This window comes from Pollachius pollachius, assembly GCF_949987615.1.
Source record: "Pollachius pollachius genome assembly, chromosome: 8".
NCBI classification, from domain to species: domain Eukaryota; kingdom Metazoa; phylum Chordata; class Actinopteri; order Gadiformes; family Gadidae; genus Pollachius; species Pollachius pollachius.
In genome coordinates this window covers 19056833-19072936 of record NC_136941.1, presented here as the reverse complement: position 1 = coordinate 19072936, position 16104 = coordinate 19056833, and the positions used below count along the sequence as shown (strand labels likewise).

Genomic DNA, 16104 nt, shown 5'->3' with positions numbered 1-16104 from the left:
ATACATTGTGAATTACTTCACCCATCGTAACCTTAGGTTGTTGCAACATATAGCTTTTGTTTCTGGTGTTAATTATAAGGTTGCATAAACCACTCCTGGTAAAAACACTCACTAATAGTAAACTGCAGGCAGTATATGTGTACTTTGTTGTTCACTTAATGACAGAAACGTTTACCAGGCTTTCGCTCTTTGTTGCATAACCTTGTGGAAACCACTTGTGCTGAAGCACATGTGTTTCTACACACACACACACACACACACACACACACACACACACACACACAGGTACCGTCAGTGCACTAGAGTCACTGAGGCTTGCATGCACAGTCACAGACACAGACATCCGGGCCTCCACGTGCGGCTAATTGAAAAGCAAAAACAAAGAAGGCAGGAGCGAAGCCTCGAGTGGTGCATTCAAAAAGCAGCGGAGGTTGTTTCTACAGCTGTGGTGCGAACACCACTACCACTACTACTACAAGACTATGGCTAAGTCCTTGGGGTTCTCGTTGTCAGAAGAATTTAACTACAGCAATGGGCTGAGGAAAACCGTTCCCTGAGCCCCCAGGAGAAGGAAGGGAAGTGGTGCTGAGTCGGCCCGGTACCCCAGGTCTTCAGAGAACAAAGGGAACCGGCGGGAAGGACTTCAGAGGGAAAAGAACGAAGATGAGCGGTGATGACGGGCTGGATGGGGGGATGAGTCAGAGGAGTGACCGGGTTCATGATGGTTAGGATGGTAACATTGTGTGAATTATTCTAATGTTTTCAGCAGACAGTCTGTCTGTACTATGCAATTAGCCATTACCTCATTGAGGACCACTTATCTTTGTGTCAACACAGACATGGCCGGAGGGCAGAAGAGACATGGGGAAGCTTCTCGGGTAGACAGGGCTTGGGGGGTGGGGGGGGGGGGGGGGGGGGGGATGGCCCAAGCAGGAAGAGCCCACCCTTTCCTGTTTCACATATTCTAATAGCGCATGAAAGTTTAAATGTTGGCTAATCTCGTACTCCTCACCCCGACCCCGACTTAGCACAGTTGGTCGGGGGACCGCTGGCTTGAGTCCGCTTGGGGCCTGTTGAACATCAAACAACCAACATTCAATGAAACGGATATAAAGGAGAGTCGAGGGGATCTGAGAACAGGGGATGTACCAGGAACAATAATACATTATCCAGAAGAAATAAGAAGGAGAAAACCTAGGCTAGTAAAGACGTTTAACATTGCACCGGTAGGAAGCCAAACAATGATCCAAATGTAGGGCAGAGGGTCATTCTGCGGGTTTCTTATTCGCAAAGAGAACAATGAGAACGTGCCAGGATATAGTAAAGCACAGTCTACCTCTCCTTTCACTACCAAGTGCAGTGAACATCCCCAAAGGAGTCTGGGCAGATGTTCCAGCTGTGCTCTAATGTAAAGCCCAGAGAACCATCCCGTCACGGATTCTCACGATGAGGCCAGGGTGGGGGGGCGGTGAAGACTGAATGATCCACCGTATCACGCTGCTGTTTAGACTGGGTCGGTGTTCTGATGGAGGACACTTGTTGAGTGTTGGAAACGCTCATCACACTCATCGCTGTTTTTTCTCGACGGTATCTTCCCATTACATCCAGGGATGTTAATGACGAGGAACATCCAGTTTTTCTGGATGTAAGTGTTAAATCCTCCTATTGAGCTCAGAGATACCCACAGCCCCTTTAGAAGTAGCTAGACACACAGGGGTTTTGATTTATACAGGCTCTACAATTATTTATCTTCACCTAATATAAGCGCAAACAGATACAGATAGAAAAATGGCTAGCGGGTTTGCAGAAACAATGCTTTAAATCGAAACGCAGTACAGGAAACAAAACAACTAATAGACTTGATGAAATCAGCAGGTTGCCAGCTGTGATATGTTCTCAATACCATTCTGAAGGCCAGACATCTCTTTCTCAGATTTATCCTTTTTTCTTCTTTTCTTTTTAAGATGGCATAGTTACCCCTCACCTCTGCTTCTTATTAATGCCTCTATCATCATTGTTTTTCTTTTTTTTTTTTTAGCTTATTTTTTTCTGATATTCATTAAAAGTGGGATAAATGTGGTCATCTTCCCCCCATCACCGATTTGGCCTCCAATACAACATTGGGAGGTTTATCGTTACTTGGGCTAGTGGCAGTCAGCCTCAGTCCTCTGCAGTCTTTCCAAACATATACATGACTTCCTCTTTCAAATTCTCAATTGTTTTCTACCGCACGCTCTTTTCCACTGTAGAGCCAACTCTAGTCACATTGAAAAGCGTCCAAGCGGTGGCTTAGAACCGACTGCATTTCATCTGCCCATCAGTATGACTGTTAATTTAATTAGAATTGAACCCCATTAGACCAGAATGCCCCTGTCAAGCCAAAAACGAACAGTCCAGCTTTGTGCTCCAGCATGAACAGCCGTACACAGACAGAACCTGTTAATCCTTGTTCATTAGTTGGTATGCATTGTTTTTTTGATGAGGCAGCCAAGAGTAGGAGAAATGTGCAGTAGTGCCAGATGTGCCATACATGGTCACGCCTACCAGCCCAATCAGCTGCAACACATCAGTCACTAACGACGCCCTCACCGTCATTTGCCAATTAAGCAATCCTTAAAACTCTCTCTAATTGACTCAGGGCTGCCAGTGGGCGATGTGTTAATACCAGCCCCCCTCCACCGGGGTCTGGGGTCGTCTCTGCTGAACCACGCCATAATTGCTTCACTGCAACCACTTTTTTATAAGGCTTTTTGCTAGACCGAGTGGGTGCAGCAGAGCACAGCAACGTGCTGATGGGACATTAAGCTTATAGCTGTGGTCCGTGGGGTTAACCATCGGGCTGCAGAACCAGGGGGACAGGGCCCAAGTCCCCTCAGCGTGCCTCCTGTCCTCCCAGAAGGTTTTCGCCCTCTTTTTTCCCTGTTTAATTGTCTCCCCCTCCAGCTGCAGGGCTTATGTCACTTGAACACTATTTTAATTACTTTAAGCTACAGATAATGTGGAGCACACACACACACACACACACAACACAATAAAAAGAAAAATGTGTTTTCCGACCAGCTGTGGCTGTCGTCAACGTCTGCAGCGGTCGTTAAGTGTGACCGTACTGTAACGGGGTGAAATCACATAAGAAACCAGAGGGAAACCAGGCCAAGTGTTGCGGCTTTTGCAGACCCCAGCCTCCTCCACTTCTGACGCCTCAGCAGAAAGAGAAGGGTACTTCCTGCTCTCAAGGTCAGGGATGTGTCCGTCACCACCACCACTCAGGTCACGAGTGGTTCCAAACCAGTGATGGGAAAGAACTTAGTTCAGATGAAGTGGTGGCTTAACTGTCACTCTTGACCTATGACCCCCCCACCCAATCCCTGTGTACACACACACACACACACACATTCAACAACCAGTCCCCTCTCTTATTCTTACTACTTGTGTATTTTGTGTGTCAGACACATGTGCATGCACACTCGCGCGCACGCGCACACACACACACACACACACACACACACACACACACACACACACACACACACACACACACACACACACACACACACACACCCACACTAGCTAAACACTGCCACTAGCTAAACACTGCCAAAGCCAAGTTCACAAAATCTTCCACTGAGAGATCATAGCAGGAAGTGGTGGACACTGGACAGACACTCATTGTTACTCCTCTTCATATCATCCCTGGCGTGTCCAAAGAAGATTTCTGCGACTTTATTGACCCTGTGGGAATGAACAGAAGTGGCACAGGCTGCTGTACGGACTGATTGATGATTCATCTCATTCAACACATGGTGCTGGGAGTGGAAGTCATGCACACAGTCAGGGCCAAGGCCACAGCCGGGCCGGACGGGGTGCTGTACGTCCGGAGGATACTGTACAACACACAAACACACACACACACACACTCAGACATAATGAGAGTAGCAGGGACTTGGGCGTGGCTTGCACTGACTGAACATGGTTTGAATGATGATGTCTGAGCAGGCCTGATAGCGGCCAGAGAGGCCCTTTTGTATGTTATCCAAAGACATGTACATTTCCGGCACTTTTATGGAAGTACGTAGTTCTTTAAAACGGATCCAAGAAATTAATCAACACAGATCAGATTGTTGATTGTTGATAACCAGACGACAGATTCACCACAAAAACAACGCTTTCAGTGCCTTAAGGATGTTGACATTGCAAATTACAAGAACTGGCCCAAAAGCCATTAGTAAAACAGTTAAGGAAAAGAACGGTTGTTTACCGAAACAGACACTAATTAGTGCCTGGGCCAGATTACATGTGTGCTATTTCTGGCCTTGTAAACATGGCCAGAAAGACACTGGTGGCTTTAGGGGCCTCATGCTGGGATGCGTATTTCTAGGTCACTAAAACACAATTGATCCAACCACATCCCAATCATTAACAACACCTTCAACCCTCCCCCCGCCATTCTGCTGCCCCCCCCTGTACAGAAACAACACATGGACCCTGATCTGGACTCAGCCGTCATCCATCGTCCACGTGTGAACTAAGTGCCGCTTTCAGCCAAACCGCTAAACCATGTCCGCCTGCCCACCGCAGAACTTGGGGTTCAGGGTAACTGGAAACACCCCACTGCTCCAACACCGAACCAGAGAGAGTAAAACGTGACCCTGGGCAGACTGTGTATTCCCCAAGCCAAGACCGCCTCCCAGGGCCCCTCAGAGCCCAGACACTCGAATAGGATCCCCAAACTGACCCTGAAAACCAGGCATGGGGAGTTTAACGGCCAGTGGTTCACACCTCCCTCCACAATGACCAGCACAGCAGGGGGGGGTCCCGCCGTTCACACCTCTTGACAGAGGGGCCGTTGTGTTTTCAATAGGTTTGTGTATGTGTTGAGGGCCGGGGATGGGAGGGGGGGGTCCTACACAAGCAACTCTATCAACCCCAATCACAGCAGCTGTTGGAACACTTTGTCTCTTTGTCTGTACCCACCGAATGCGCACACACACACACACACAGCGCAGACGTCAGAATTTCCATTTTGAGAATGATTGAAATTTCAGTCATTACAATGTCTCAGGTCACCAATGTGAAACGCATTTGCGTCACTTGCTAAATGAAGGGGGGCCTTCATTCGGTTAACAAAGATGTGAGTCACTATGTGAGGGAGAGGTTAAAACAAACCAGGCCTGATGGCAGCCAGAGATTACGTCGTCCTCTAAAAGTTTGCGTCAGGGAGAGAGCGACCAATGGGCAGCGGTGGAACAAACTAGCTGTGATGTCCGGAGGGCATTCCTGCCTCTATACAGCGCAGCCCAGCGAGGCTAGGGTCTCTATAAAGCCCTAACCGTCCCCTCTCACCCACGTATGTTTTCCACCGGAGCACACTTAGGAGTATTATTTTAAACCTTCTATTGCCTTTCACCATACTAAAGTTAGGAGCAGCGTTTCTTATTAAACGCTGGTCTTATTTCGTATTAAAGGCAGCCTGCCTGGAGCCCAGGCCCGTCCCAAATGGACCTTTCAAAACAGCTTCCCGTACGGCCGATAGTGCGCAGGTCATCATATGTTGCATATAATCAAGGAATGACGAGAACAACAATAATTTATCTTATTTATTATTGTTATTTTCTTTCTTAGGTAAAGAGATATTCAGAACAAAGTGTCATATTGTGTGTAACTGTTCCCTGAAAACTAGGATGAAGAATACAGTAGGCTCCCTTGTGACACCCAGCAGTAACATAATCATAATAATAATCAGTTTGATTGTACATGGGAGTGGAACCCACAAACAGCAGACACAGGACACAGTTCTACTCTGCTGGAAAGTGTCCCAATATTGGTTTAAGGGATAACCTTGTTTAAGAGGGTAAACTCCACCAGAGTGGCCTAGAGCACCGGGGGACCTCCACTGAGCTGCTCGTCATCATGGATCAACCAACCATGAGCTAATGCACATCGCCAACACCCCTTTCTCTCACACACATACACACACTCACACACACACACACTGAGTGGACGAAAATCCATATTCATCTCCATCCCGCATCTCCAAGCTGCAGGAGGGGCCTCAACGTTATCACAAAGCCTCGACGGCAATCTCTTCCAAGAACCATTTTCACAACTCATCCGAAGATAAGAGAATGAAGTGGTTCCCTGTTTGAATGAGAAGAAGATCTGGTGGAAATCCTCCACCAGTGGTGAGCACAGTTAGACGGTGGTTTGGTTACCACTGAAACCAGAGCCCAAGTGCGTTTTTATTTACAGCGTCTGAACCTTGACCCCGTCTATCTCCGCGTGGACAGCTCCGCTCACCTCCCCCCCCCGTCCCCGCCTGGCACCAGGGAAAGTAAGCCTGAGTGAGTTACTGTTGTCCCGGTCTGACCATGTGGTGGGGGTCTGGCGTTGGACCGGCAATGGATCGAAATGAAGAAACAATCATTTAAAAAGATCCACGTTCATTGCGTTACTCTTTACTTTCTCCCCCAGCTGGCAAAGGCGGTGACATGCAGAGAGGTTCCCCGGCGGTCTTCCATGGTGGTCTGCTGCTTGCCGGTGTCCACGCTTAATTCAATTAGACTCAGCCAGGGGGGTCGTGAAGGACAGACGCACAGATGCATCGACTCTCTGTTATGGTTCAGTGGAACACACAGAGAAATAGAGCCTGTGTGTGTGAGAGCGTGTGGGAGACATATGCTTCCAATGTGTCCGATCGCGCAGCCAAGACAACATTTACCGTTTCATGTTCAGAATTATAATCTTTTTGAATCACGCTTGCACACTCGAGGTCAGAGTCCGGGTCTTGAATCATCCTCCACCCTGACAAGATGGATGTCCAGGTTCATCCCCGGTCTGACCCCCGGGATTCCTTCTTCCCCATGGCTCCCCACACCCTCCCCATAGCCTTGGGCAATGATGATGTGTTGCCAACCACGAGAGCAAAGATAAGAAGAGGAAAAACATTTCACGTTGCCTGACAGCTAAGGTCTTAAAAGCTGCGAGCGAGCTGAAGACGAAAACAAAATCAAGATGAAGTGTCAAGATCGGGCCATGTGTCTCCGTCCGATAGAGGTTTCGCTAGAGATTTGGCCGTTAGTTTGGAGGCTAGGATCCACAAACCGAGGAGATTACAGGAGAAGGTAGAAAGGAGGGAGCTGCACTTTCAAACAATCGCTTTCTCTCTAGACCAAGTCTTGCGTGATTTCCTTTTCACCACAGCTCGGCAGACTTTAGATGAAGTCATCCACTTGCCGTGACGGCTTCACAGGCCCATACATCACGATAGCATGGTGTGTGTGTGTGTGGTGTGTGTGTGTGTGGAAGGATTAAAAGTTGCTGTGCTGGATGACATCAGCATAGGAGGAAGTGAAAATGAAAAACGATGATGATAGAGGCATTAATAAGAAGCAGAGGTGAGGGGGAAAGATGCCATCTTAAAAAGAAAAGAAGAAAAAAGGATAAATCTTTGCAGGAGACCCCAGACTACAGGGAGATGAATGGTGGCTCTTAGCGGGGGGACAGGAGGGTGGGGGGGTTCCATGTCAGAGCGTCTGCTGGCAGAGGAGGAAGAGGAGGAGGAACACATGGAAAGAGGAGCCCCGTCCCAGTCTGCACAAAGCCCCGTCTCAAAGCCCAGCCCAGCGCCCCAGCCCCTCTGGCTCTGCTCAGAGGCCAGACACTGCTGCAGCCTACAGACACTGCTGCAGCCTACAGACACTGCTGCAGTCTACAGACACTGCTACAGCCTACAGACACTGCTGCAGCCTACAGACACTGCTGCAGCATACAGACACTGCTACAGCCTACAGACACTGCTGCAGCCTACAGACACTGCTGCAGTCTACAGCCTACGGACACTGCTACAGCCTACAGACACTGCTACAGCTTACAGACACTGCTGCAGTCTGCAGCCTACGGACACTGCTGCATCCTACAGACACTGCTACAGCCTACAGACACTGCTGCAGTCTACAGCCTACGGACACTGCTGCATCCTACAGACACTGCTACAGCCTACAGACACTGCTGCAGCCTACAGCCTACAGACACTGCTACAGCCTACAGACACTGCTGCAGCCTACGGCCTACAGACACTGGTACAGGAGGTCTATTTTCACCTTCATTCCGTTGTACATGGGTGCTTCTGATGCAGCCGTGTAAATAAAAGAACAAGGGGGCTTCTTTATACAGCCTGCTTTTATATGCGTCTCACATCAGTGCCAGACCTTTCTCTATTGCAGTCCTAGCCAGACAAACCATTGAGTAGGAAAAGGCGTTCTCTGAGATAAAATAGACTTTAAAAGTGTCATGCTAACGAGTGATCAGAACAGCCATGCCCTATAGGGGGTCTGACGAATTCAGTGTGTGCTAGAATGCGTTCTTGATGGCAGACAGAGTGGGGGGCCTCCCCACTGTGCGAAGCAACATCATCACCATCAGCCAGAGCTAGGCAATTAAAACCAAATAAGTGGGATTCTTTTTTTCAAGAACCCCACTTATTTCTTTGGTGGATATGTAGGCCTAGCCTCCCACCTCAAATTGAGTGTTGATTTGAGAAAATAGAAGGGGGGGGGGGGGGGGGGCTATGTTTTCAATTGAATTATAGGCTGGTACCTTCCTCATGAATAAAGCTGTTTACTCTGAGCTGCAGTTGTTATTTTAGCAGCCCTGTTGGGCAGCCAGTTAGAGCCCAAAGTGGATGGATACATACACAAGTGGGACTGCAATGGGCGTCAAGAAAAGCATAACAGATCTTTATTAATACCATGGAAATCTCATCCAATAAGTAAAAATTTACAAAAAGTTTTCTGTAACAGGGACTATAACATTTACCCCACATATATAAATTATCCCACCGTTATAATGGCTCCAGTTGAATGGGTCTATGCCTGGCATATGTTCCCAATTGTGATGTGATCGACCAAACATTTCCAAGTCCTTACAGCCTTAAAAAAAAAGAGTTCTCTATAAAGGTGCTGTTGGAGACCCCTCTCGTCCGGTGCTGTGTGTTCGCAACAACCCGTCAAACAGATCCAACTCCTCCATGACAAAAGAAACTCACCTCGCGGAATCCACCAAGTAAAAGTCCACCGCGTAACCGAAGTAGCTCCCGTTAGGTCCGCTGTACACAGCCGGGCTCTCCACGTCAAGGTTGAACGTTTGGCACAAGGGCTGCCAGCAGAGCAAAAGCGCAAAACTGCAAAGAAGTGTGCGTAAAGGTGTCGGTGCTCCCAGGATCAGTGGAGAAAAGCGTATCAAACCCATTTTGTTAATGAATTATCTAACGAATGTTTCTGTATGTCTCGCGGATCCCAATTCTTCTCAAAGACAATGGCTCAACTTTGCAATCCACACAGCGGTCCAGTGCGTCTATCTGTGCATCCCTGTTACATGTATTATCTCACAAACGCTCTGTCAGCTCCTTTCTGTGTCCGCGTCCTCGACCCTCCTCCTCTCACAGCGCTCTCCCTCTGCCCTTCTGATGGACGGAGCGTGATGGAAAGTGGGGGGTTCCTTCCGAGACCCGTGACACATTTTAGGAGAGGCGGGGCTTGGGACTCACAAGCCTCTGGTTTGGTTTTGGACTTGAGAGAGCCCGGGACTGGGAGATCCCTCCTCATCTTATCTGGAAAATATAAAGTTTCCTCCTGAGGTGCATCGTGTAGTGATGAGCCAAAGATTAAACCGCGATAGCCAAATTATTATCCAAACTGGACAATGAACTCGATTGTATCTTGTTTTTGAGGGGTGAGTGATGTTGTCACACAAGGTTAGCATACCTGATGTAGACCCATGATAAACAATGAGAAACCAAACGTTTCAATTCAAATGTTTAAATGGTTCCTGATCCTTGTGTCTTTTTTGTTCCGTTTGTCTAATTTATGCTTATTCTCTCTCTCTCTCTCTCTCTCTCTCTCTCTCTCTCACTCTCTCTCTCTCTCTCTCTCTCTCTCTCTTTCTCTCTCTCTCTCTCTCTCTCTCTCTCTCTCTCTCTCTCTCTCTCTCTCTCTCTCTTTCTCTCTCTCTCTCTCTCTCTCTCTCTCTCTCTTCCTCTCTCGCTCTTCTTCTCGTTTTTTGTCATAAGTAAAAAATACTTACAGAAACACAGCATACATGTTTCTGTATGTATCTGGCATACAGAATTATGATACACATAAAATAATAATAATAACCATAACCCATGCATACTGAATTGTATATAAAAGTTCTCACACTCACTGAGCATGTTTTACTTTATTACACACACACACACACGCACACACAGCGTGGACACATCACATCTGTGTGATTCTATATGCGTGTATCCTTACTAATTACAGCGTGATCTGCGTCGGATTTCTCAAGTGTTCTCTGATGTTCCCGAGAGGTTGGGGGTGTTTGGGAAGATTACGAGTTGGACTGAGTCACACGAGTTCACGACATGGCGAAGGCGGTTAGGCGGCGACTCACAGCAACCAAAACCTTTTAATAAAGCGACACGGGGCCTGGGGAGAATTAGTGCCTGTTGCTTTAGCTGATTCACTTGAAGTTCCGTGTGGACTCGACAGAGTCCATATTTAGCCCTAAGTCATGGTGGTAGCGACGCAGGGACCTAGAGTACCAGTTTTGATCATATTTATATCATCCAGTCCCCCCCAGTTCCCCTATGTGTGAGGCTGGGGGTGGGGGGGTTCGGGGCAGTGCGTCGGTTACTGCTTCTCTGGCCGATGGGAAAAATCCAGAATGTGTGGGGGTCCACAGCTGTCGGTGACGGGGGGAGGCTGGGACGAGACGAGGGGGTGGCACTCTACAGCTCTAATCCTGGAGCTCTCCCATGCTTTCACTCTGTTTATAGTACACTGCGATGACTTCTCAGATAAATGAGGCCTGTAGACTCCCAGGGCGTGTTGGGCCATCACCACGCCCCCCCCCCCCCCCCCCCCCAGCCCTGTATCGTGTCACCAAACCCTGTGTGATTTGTTGCCGGGACGTTCCCACTGGATACACACTTTGAGTTTTGAGTACAGTGAGAAAAGCGTGCGTCCGCCAAGTGTTAAAAATGGATGCAAAAATGTGGTAGGTATGGTTTAAAGATTGCTTGACTTGTGCGTCGGGAATATCCACAGCCACATTAGTCAAAAGAACATCAAAACACATCCACAGCCAGGCGGCTGTCTTAAACCTCTTCACTGAGCAAAACGCGCCACCTTCAGCCGAAGCGGTTGATCATCACCATTTTGAGGTCCCTGCATCACACATAAAGGTTATGAAGTTTACAATCTCCATATACATAAACGTAATGTTTATGTATTGAGAGATATCGAGATACAGAGACAGACAGCTAGCGGCCGGAGTATGCTAGCCTATGGTCTTTGTATGAAGAGACTGCACACACACACACACCAGGTGTGTGTGTATCCCCGCATAGAATGGTGGCTGCTTCGTTTTATGACCTCATGACACTCACACACCCAACAGTGGGCAAGTGAATGTCATGATAGATAAGGGTGGTATGGGTCTCTCCCTCTGTCATTCATTCTCTCTCTCTGAGCTATCTCGGCTGGCTGATATGAAGCCCAAACATTCTGCTTTACGATTATCTAGAAGATCAAACAGGAAGGGTGTAACAATTGACACATGGGGAGCTGCCTGAGAGAGTGCTACTGTCTGCTCAGAGGTTTCTCCTGGCTTGGTGTGGAGCAGAGGCTTCAGAGCACAGCTTTGGTTAAACCATCCGGTTTGTCTGAGAATGTATCTGCTGGACCTCTCTGTTTTGGCGAGCCATCGCTGAGAGGAGCTGGACAGGATTTTCCCTTTCACTCCAATTGAGATTTCCGTCTGACCCATTGAGTACTCTGAGTTGACACGAACAGAGAGGGGGAGTGTGTGTGTGTGTGTGTGTGTGTGTGCGTGTTTGTGCGTGTGTGGTGTGTTTGTGTTCATGTGCGTGTGTGAGAAAATATATTTTTCCATAATAGTCCAAAAAGCCCTTCGTACATTTCGAAATCAAACTAATCAAACCATAACAACACACCTGCATTAGCTATAAAAAATACAAAAAGACTAATATGCACACACATATGTGCACATGCACACACAAACACATGTTTGTATGTAGCCCGCTCCTCCTCTCAGGCATCCCGTCTATAGGCTGGCTCACAGTATTTATAGCACACAACGCTGGCACTGATACCCTGACACAGTTATATTGAGCCTCCAAAGAACCACTTTTGTCCTTCCAGGACACATCCAAAAGTCTTCCCTTGTAACTTCCATCTATGAACAATAGCTTGCGGTGTGTCTGTGTGTCTTTTATTGCCTGGAGCTGCGGTGCAAGCCCCGCCCACACCTCGTCTGTCTCGGTACAGACGAGGTACAGAACAGAAGCGGGGCGGACAGTGATGGACTCCGCGAGGTCGCAGCCCGTCAGACTCACTATTGACGACCACCATTAGGACAACTGGTGGCCTTTCAAGTTCCAGAATAAGCCCCCTGCCCCTCGCTTTTACCGCTCAGGATCATGAAGACGTCAGCAGGCGACATGACACGCCCCCCTGCAATAGAGACACAACAGTCAGCAGAGGTCCATGCAGGGCCTCGAGGAAGCTGAAAAAGTCTTGTATGAAATACATATGACAGTACGTTTGAAAGAATAATTGCAGGGTTGTTGGTTTTTTGCGGTGAAAGGTGTTTATTGTACTAGTTTTTACTTCAGGTTATTTTTAATGGGTAATAATACCACTTTCTAAACCTTTAAATCAGGCTGACTTCTGAACTCCTGTTTGAGATGGAAACAATTGCCCTGATAATGTCTGCCAAAATCTTTAGAAGTGAATCCCATTCTCTATTGCAACATCTCTCTCTTTCTCCCTCTCCATCTCTCCCCACTATGGCATACTTCCAACAGATATCCTCCAATGTTAAGACATGTGTTTCCTGTTTTAGCTAAGTTACATTAACAACCCCCCCCCCCCTCCCACCAAACCCCCCCTACACACCGCAGCACCACAACCTAACACACTTGTGTGCTTCCATTCACTCGTTCACACTTCTGTTCGTTCTGCGCGTGTGTGTGTGTTAGTTCACTAGAACAACATGGCGGTGTTAAATAAAACAAATGAGTGAAGAGGAAGGCGAGGAGAGGAGGAGTGGCTGTGAGGCGTGGCAGGAGCGAAGGAGATGTGCTGCTCACCGGACGACACGCTCGTCCCGACACCGTGGCGCTCTGAGACGGCCATTATTTGTCTTCAGGCAGCTCTTAGCAACGCCCAGTGAATCATAAGGCCTTCTCAGACATGAATTTTACCCCCTCACAGTCGCACAGTAGGCCTACAGCCCTGAATAACCTCTGGCTCCCCTTCCTTTCTCTGCTTCGTGTATTTATTATTTCTTGGCAGGTGAACCTTGGCTCGCCTCCTCGTTGGACTTGCCTTTTACTCGCTGAGTTCTGTTTTAACTTTTTGTTCTTTTCTTGTTCGTCTCTTCGTTCTTTCTTCCTAGTAAAAAGAAGAACACTAATGAGTGAGCGTTGTATTAAAACCCCCTTATAAAGGCTATTCTCACAAATGAGGACCAGGAGGATTCAGGGTAATTGCCATTGTTCAGCGGGCTGCCTCACTGACCACCACCCGTCTGAAAACTAGTGTTTTTATGGAGCACATCCGCTAATCAGTCGCAACCGTAAATACTGCTGTGGGGCTGTGGGGGGGGGGGGGGGGGGGATACTTAACCAGACTACCACCGCATTTAAAAGAATTGCTCAGGCATCTACCCCCCGCCAGGGCCACTGCATTGTAGCTAATTGTCGTTTTATTCATCCCCAGCCATCTCAACAATGCCCCCCTAAGGTGTGTGTGTCTGGGCTCCGGCAGAGAGACCAGTCTAGTCGAGGCCCGGGGAACTAAACACAGAGGAGGAGAGGGTCAGCCTGCCCACTGCAGCACTCGCAACATGTTGGTTTAAAAACACAGTGATTTAAAAGTGTTGTAAAATGGCTGATGTAACTTAATAGGAGGTCACAGAGGCAGAGGAAAGTGGTCTAGAGAGAGGGAGTTTAGAGCGAGAGATAGTTTAGAGAGAGAGAGAGAGAGTGAGAGTTTAGAGAGAGTTCAAAGTGTGTGGTCATAACCACTCACACGTTAACCGTTTGTTATCCCCATGAGAAATATACGCACACCTGCTCGGCGATTCTGAGTCAGTAATTAAACACCAGGGCCTGCAGTGAAGACTTTCCTCATCAAACCGACTTCTGAAGGTCAATAACGACTCGCTGTGTAAATAACAATAATAATAATAATAATAGTCGATTAAATGAAAGAATATGATATGATAATTCTGAATATGATAATTAGTAGTCTTCTTAGACAAACACACAGAGATTAGAGATCAGTACTAAAACCTTGGTAGAAACCGACGATGAAATAGCTTTAACACAAATGTTTGCAAAAGAACTACAAATGCTATGGCTTGCAACTCAGTTACAATAATTTAATACTCCAAACCCACACACAGCCTCTCAACAAACGCACACACTCAACAGACACACAGATACACACACCCACAGACAGAGAGAGGTAGAGAGGGAGAGAGAGAGAGCGAGGTAGAGAGGGAGAGAGAGAGAGAGAGAGAGAGAGAGAGAGAGAGAGAGAGAGAGAGAGAGCTGTGGACAGGGAACCTGTCCACAGACAGGTTCCCCCTCTGCTCTGCCCCAGGACCAGTCGGAGAACATATCAATTAGACTCAACCAAATTATAAAACATCAGAAACAAACCTACCTCACCCATTGGAACACTAAAACACACACACATACCTGACCACAGTCACTGATGTTAGACACAGAGTGTTGTTAACAAAGTACAGACTGAGCGCTCACAGCCTGGCCATAGAAACAGGCCGCCATAAGAAATCATGACTGCCCAAAGAGGAGCGGCTGTGCCAGCAGTGTGAAGAAGCTGCTGTAGAGACCGAACAGCACTTCCTCCTACACTGCCCCAAATTCAAAAATGTCCGCGAAATATCCTTAACAAATTCGGCCAAAAACACCCACATTTTATGAACTCCCATGTAGACAACTACAAATATTAATGGGAGAGAGAAAAGAGAGCTCCGTCCTCGCAGGACAGTTTATTTCAGCTTGCCACAAAATGAGAGGATGACATTCTACACCAGGCCTCACTGTTTGATTGATTACTGATTATTAGTAACCTATAATGCGTTTTATGTAGCTGTTAATTTTATTAATTTAATGACTTTTTTTTTTTATATATGTACATATGTATATCTTTATGTTATGTTATATTGTTACAGGTTGATATAGGTACATATTGTTCTGATGTTCTCTATTGTTATTATATGTAATATTTGTAATACTGTAATGCTTTGGCAACACTGTTTGGTTTACCAATAGTCATGCCAATAAAGCTTTTTTGAATTTGAATTTGAGAGAGAGAGAGAGAGAGAGAGAGAGGGCGGTGGATTGCTGTGGCCACTGGAGAGCCTAAGGCCATTGTTTCACACACACATATATACATGTTAAGGCGCACACACACACATTTAAGTGTACCCACAAATTCCCACATACACGTGTACATACACACACACACACACATTTAAGTGCACCCACAAATTCCCACATACGCACAAACATAACATGTGTGTGCGCGGTCATATAGTTTCCCTAGCCTAAACTTTGCACCCTATAACACATCCCCACACATCCCCTGAGCTGGCTCCTGTGTGTTCCCACACCCCCACTCCACGCTAGCCTGTACGTCTCACAGCATCAAACATGGAAGTGCCGTTGGCGTTGGTCATCGTTTCCCCTGGAAAACCCAGCAGCTCTGAGGCGAACTGATGTTGAACATAGCTGCAGTCACAAGCATCACATCATAAATCAAACCGGCTGCTGCTATTTTAAAAACATAGAACCAATGAGAGAACAAATGAGACTTTAGTTACCCAATGATATACCTTTTAAAAATATTTTAAACAAAAACAAATTCTCACTGTTTACCCAACAAAGGTTTTTCTACTGTATTTATTACAGTCCTGTGACACGGTGGACCGTGAGCCTGTACATGGTGTTTGATGTTTGGTCTTTGGTGTTTGATGTTTGGTGTTTGACGACCAGAGCGGACTATGGTGGGG

At 47.2% G+C, this 16104-nt stretch overlaps 1 protein-coding gene across 1 annotated transcript in view; it reads right to left on the bottom strand.

The window, feature by feature from the left end:
* itga5 (integrin, alpha 5 (fibronectin receptor, alpha polypeptide)) overlaps nucleotides 1–9435 on the bottom strand; it is a 37533-nt gene extending 28098 nt beyond the window's left edge. The window contains exon 1 of the mRNA XM_079741761.1: nucleotides 9041–9435. Coding sequence (XP_079597887.1) covers nucleotides 9041–9243 — 203 coding nt within the window. The 5' untranslated portion in view covers nucleotides 9244–9435. The remainder of the gene's footprint in view (nucleotides 1–9040) is intronic.
* Between the last annotated feature and the right edge of the window lie 6669 nt (nucleotides 9436–16104).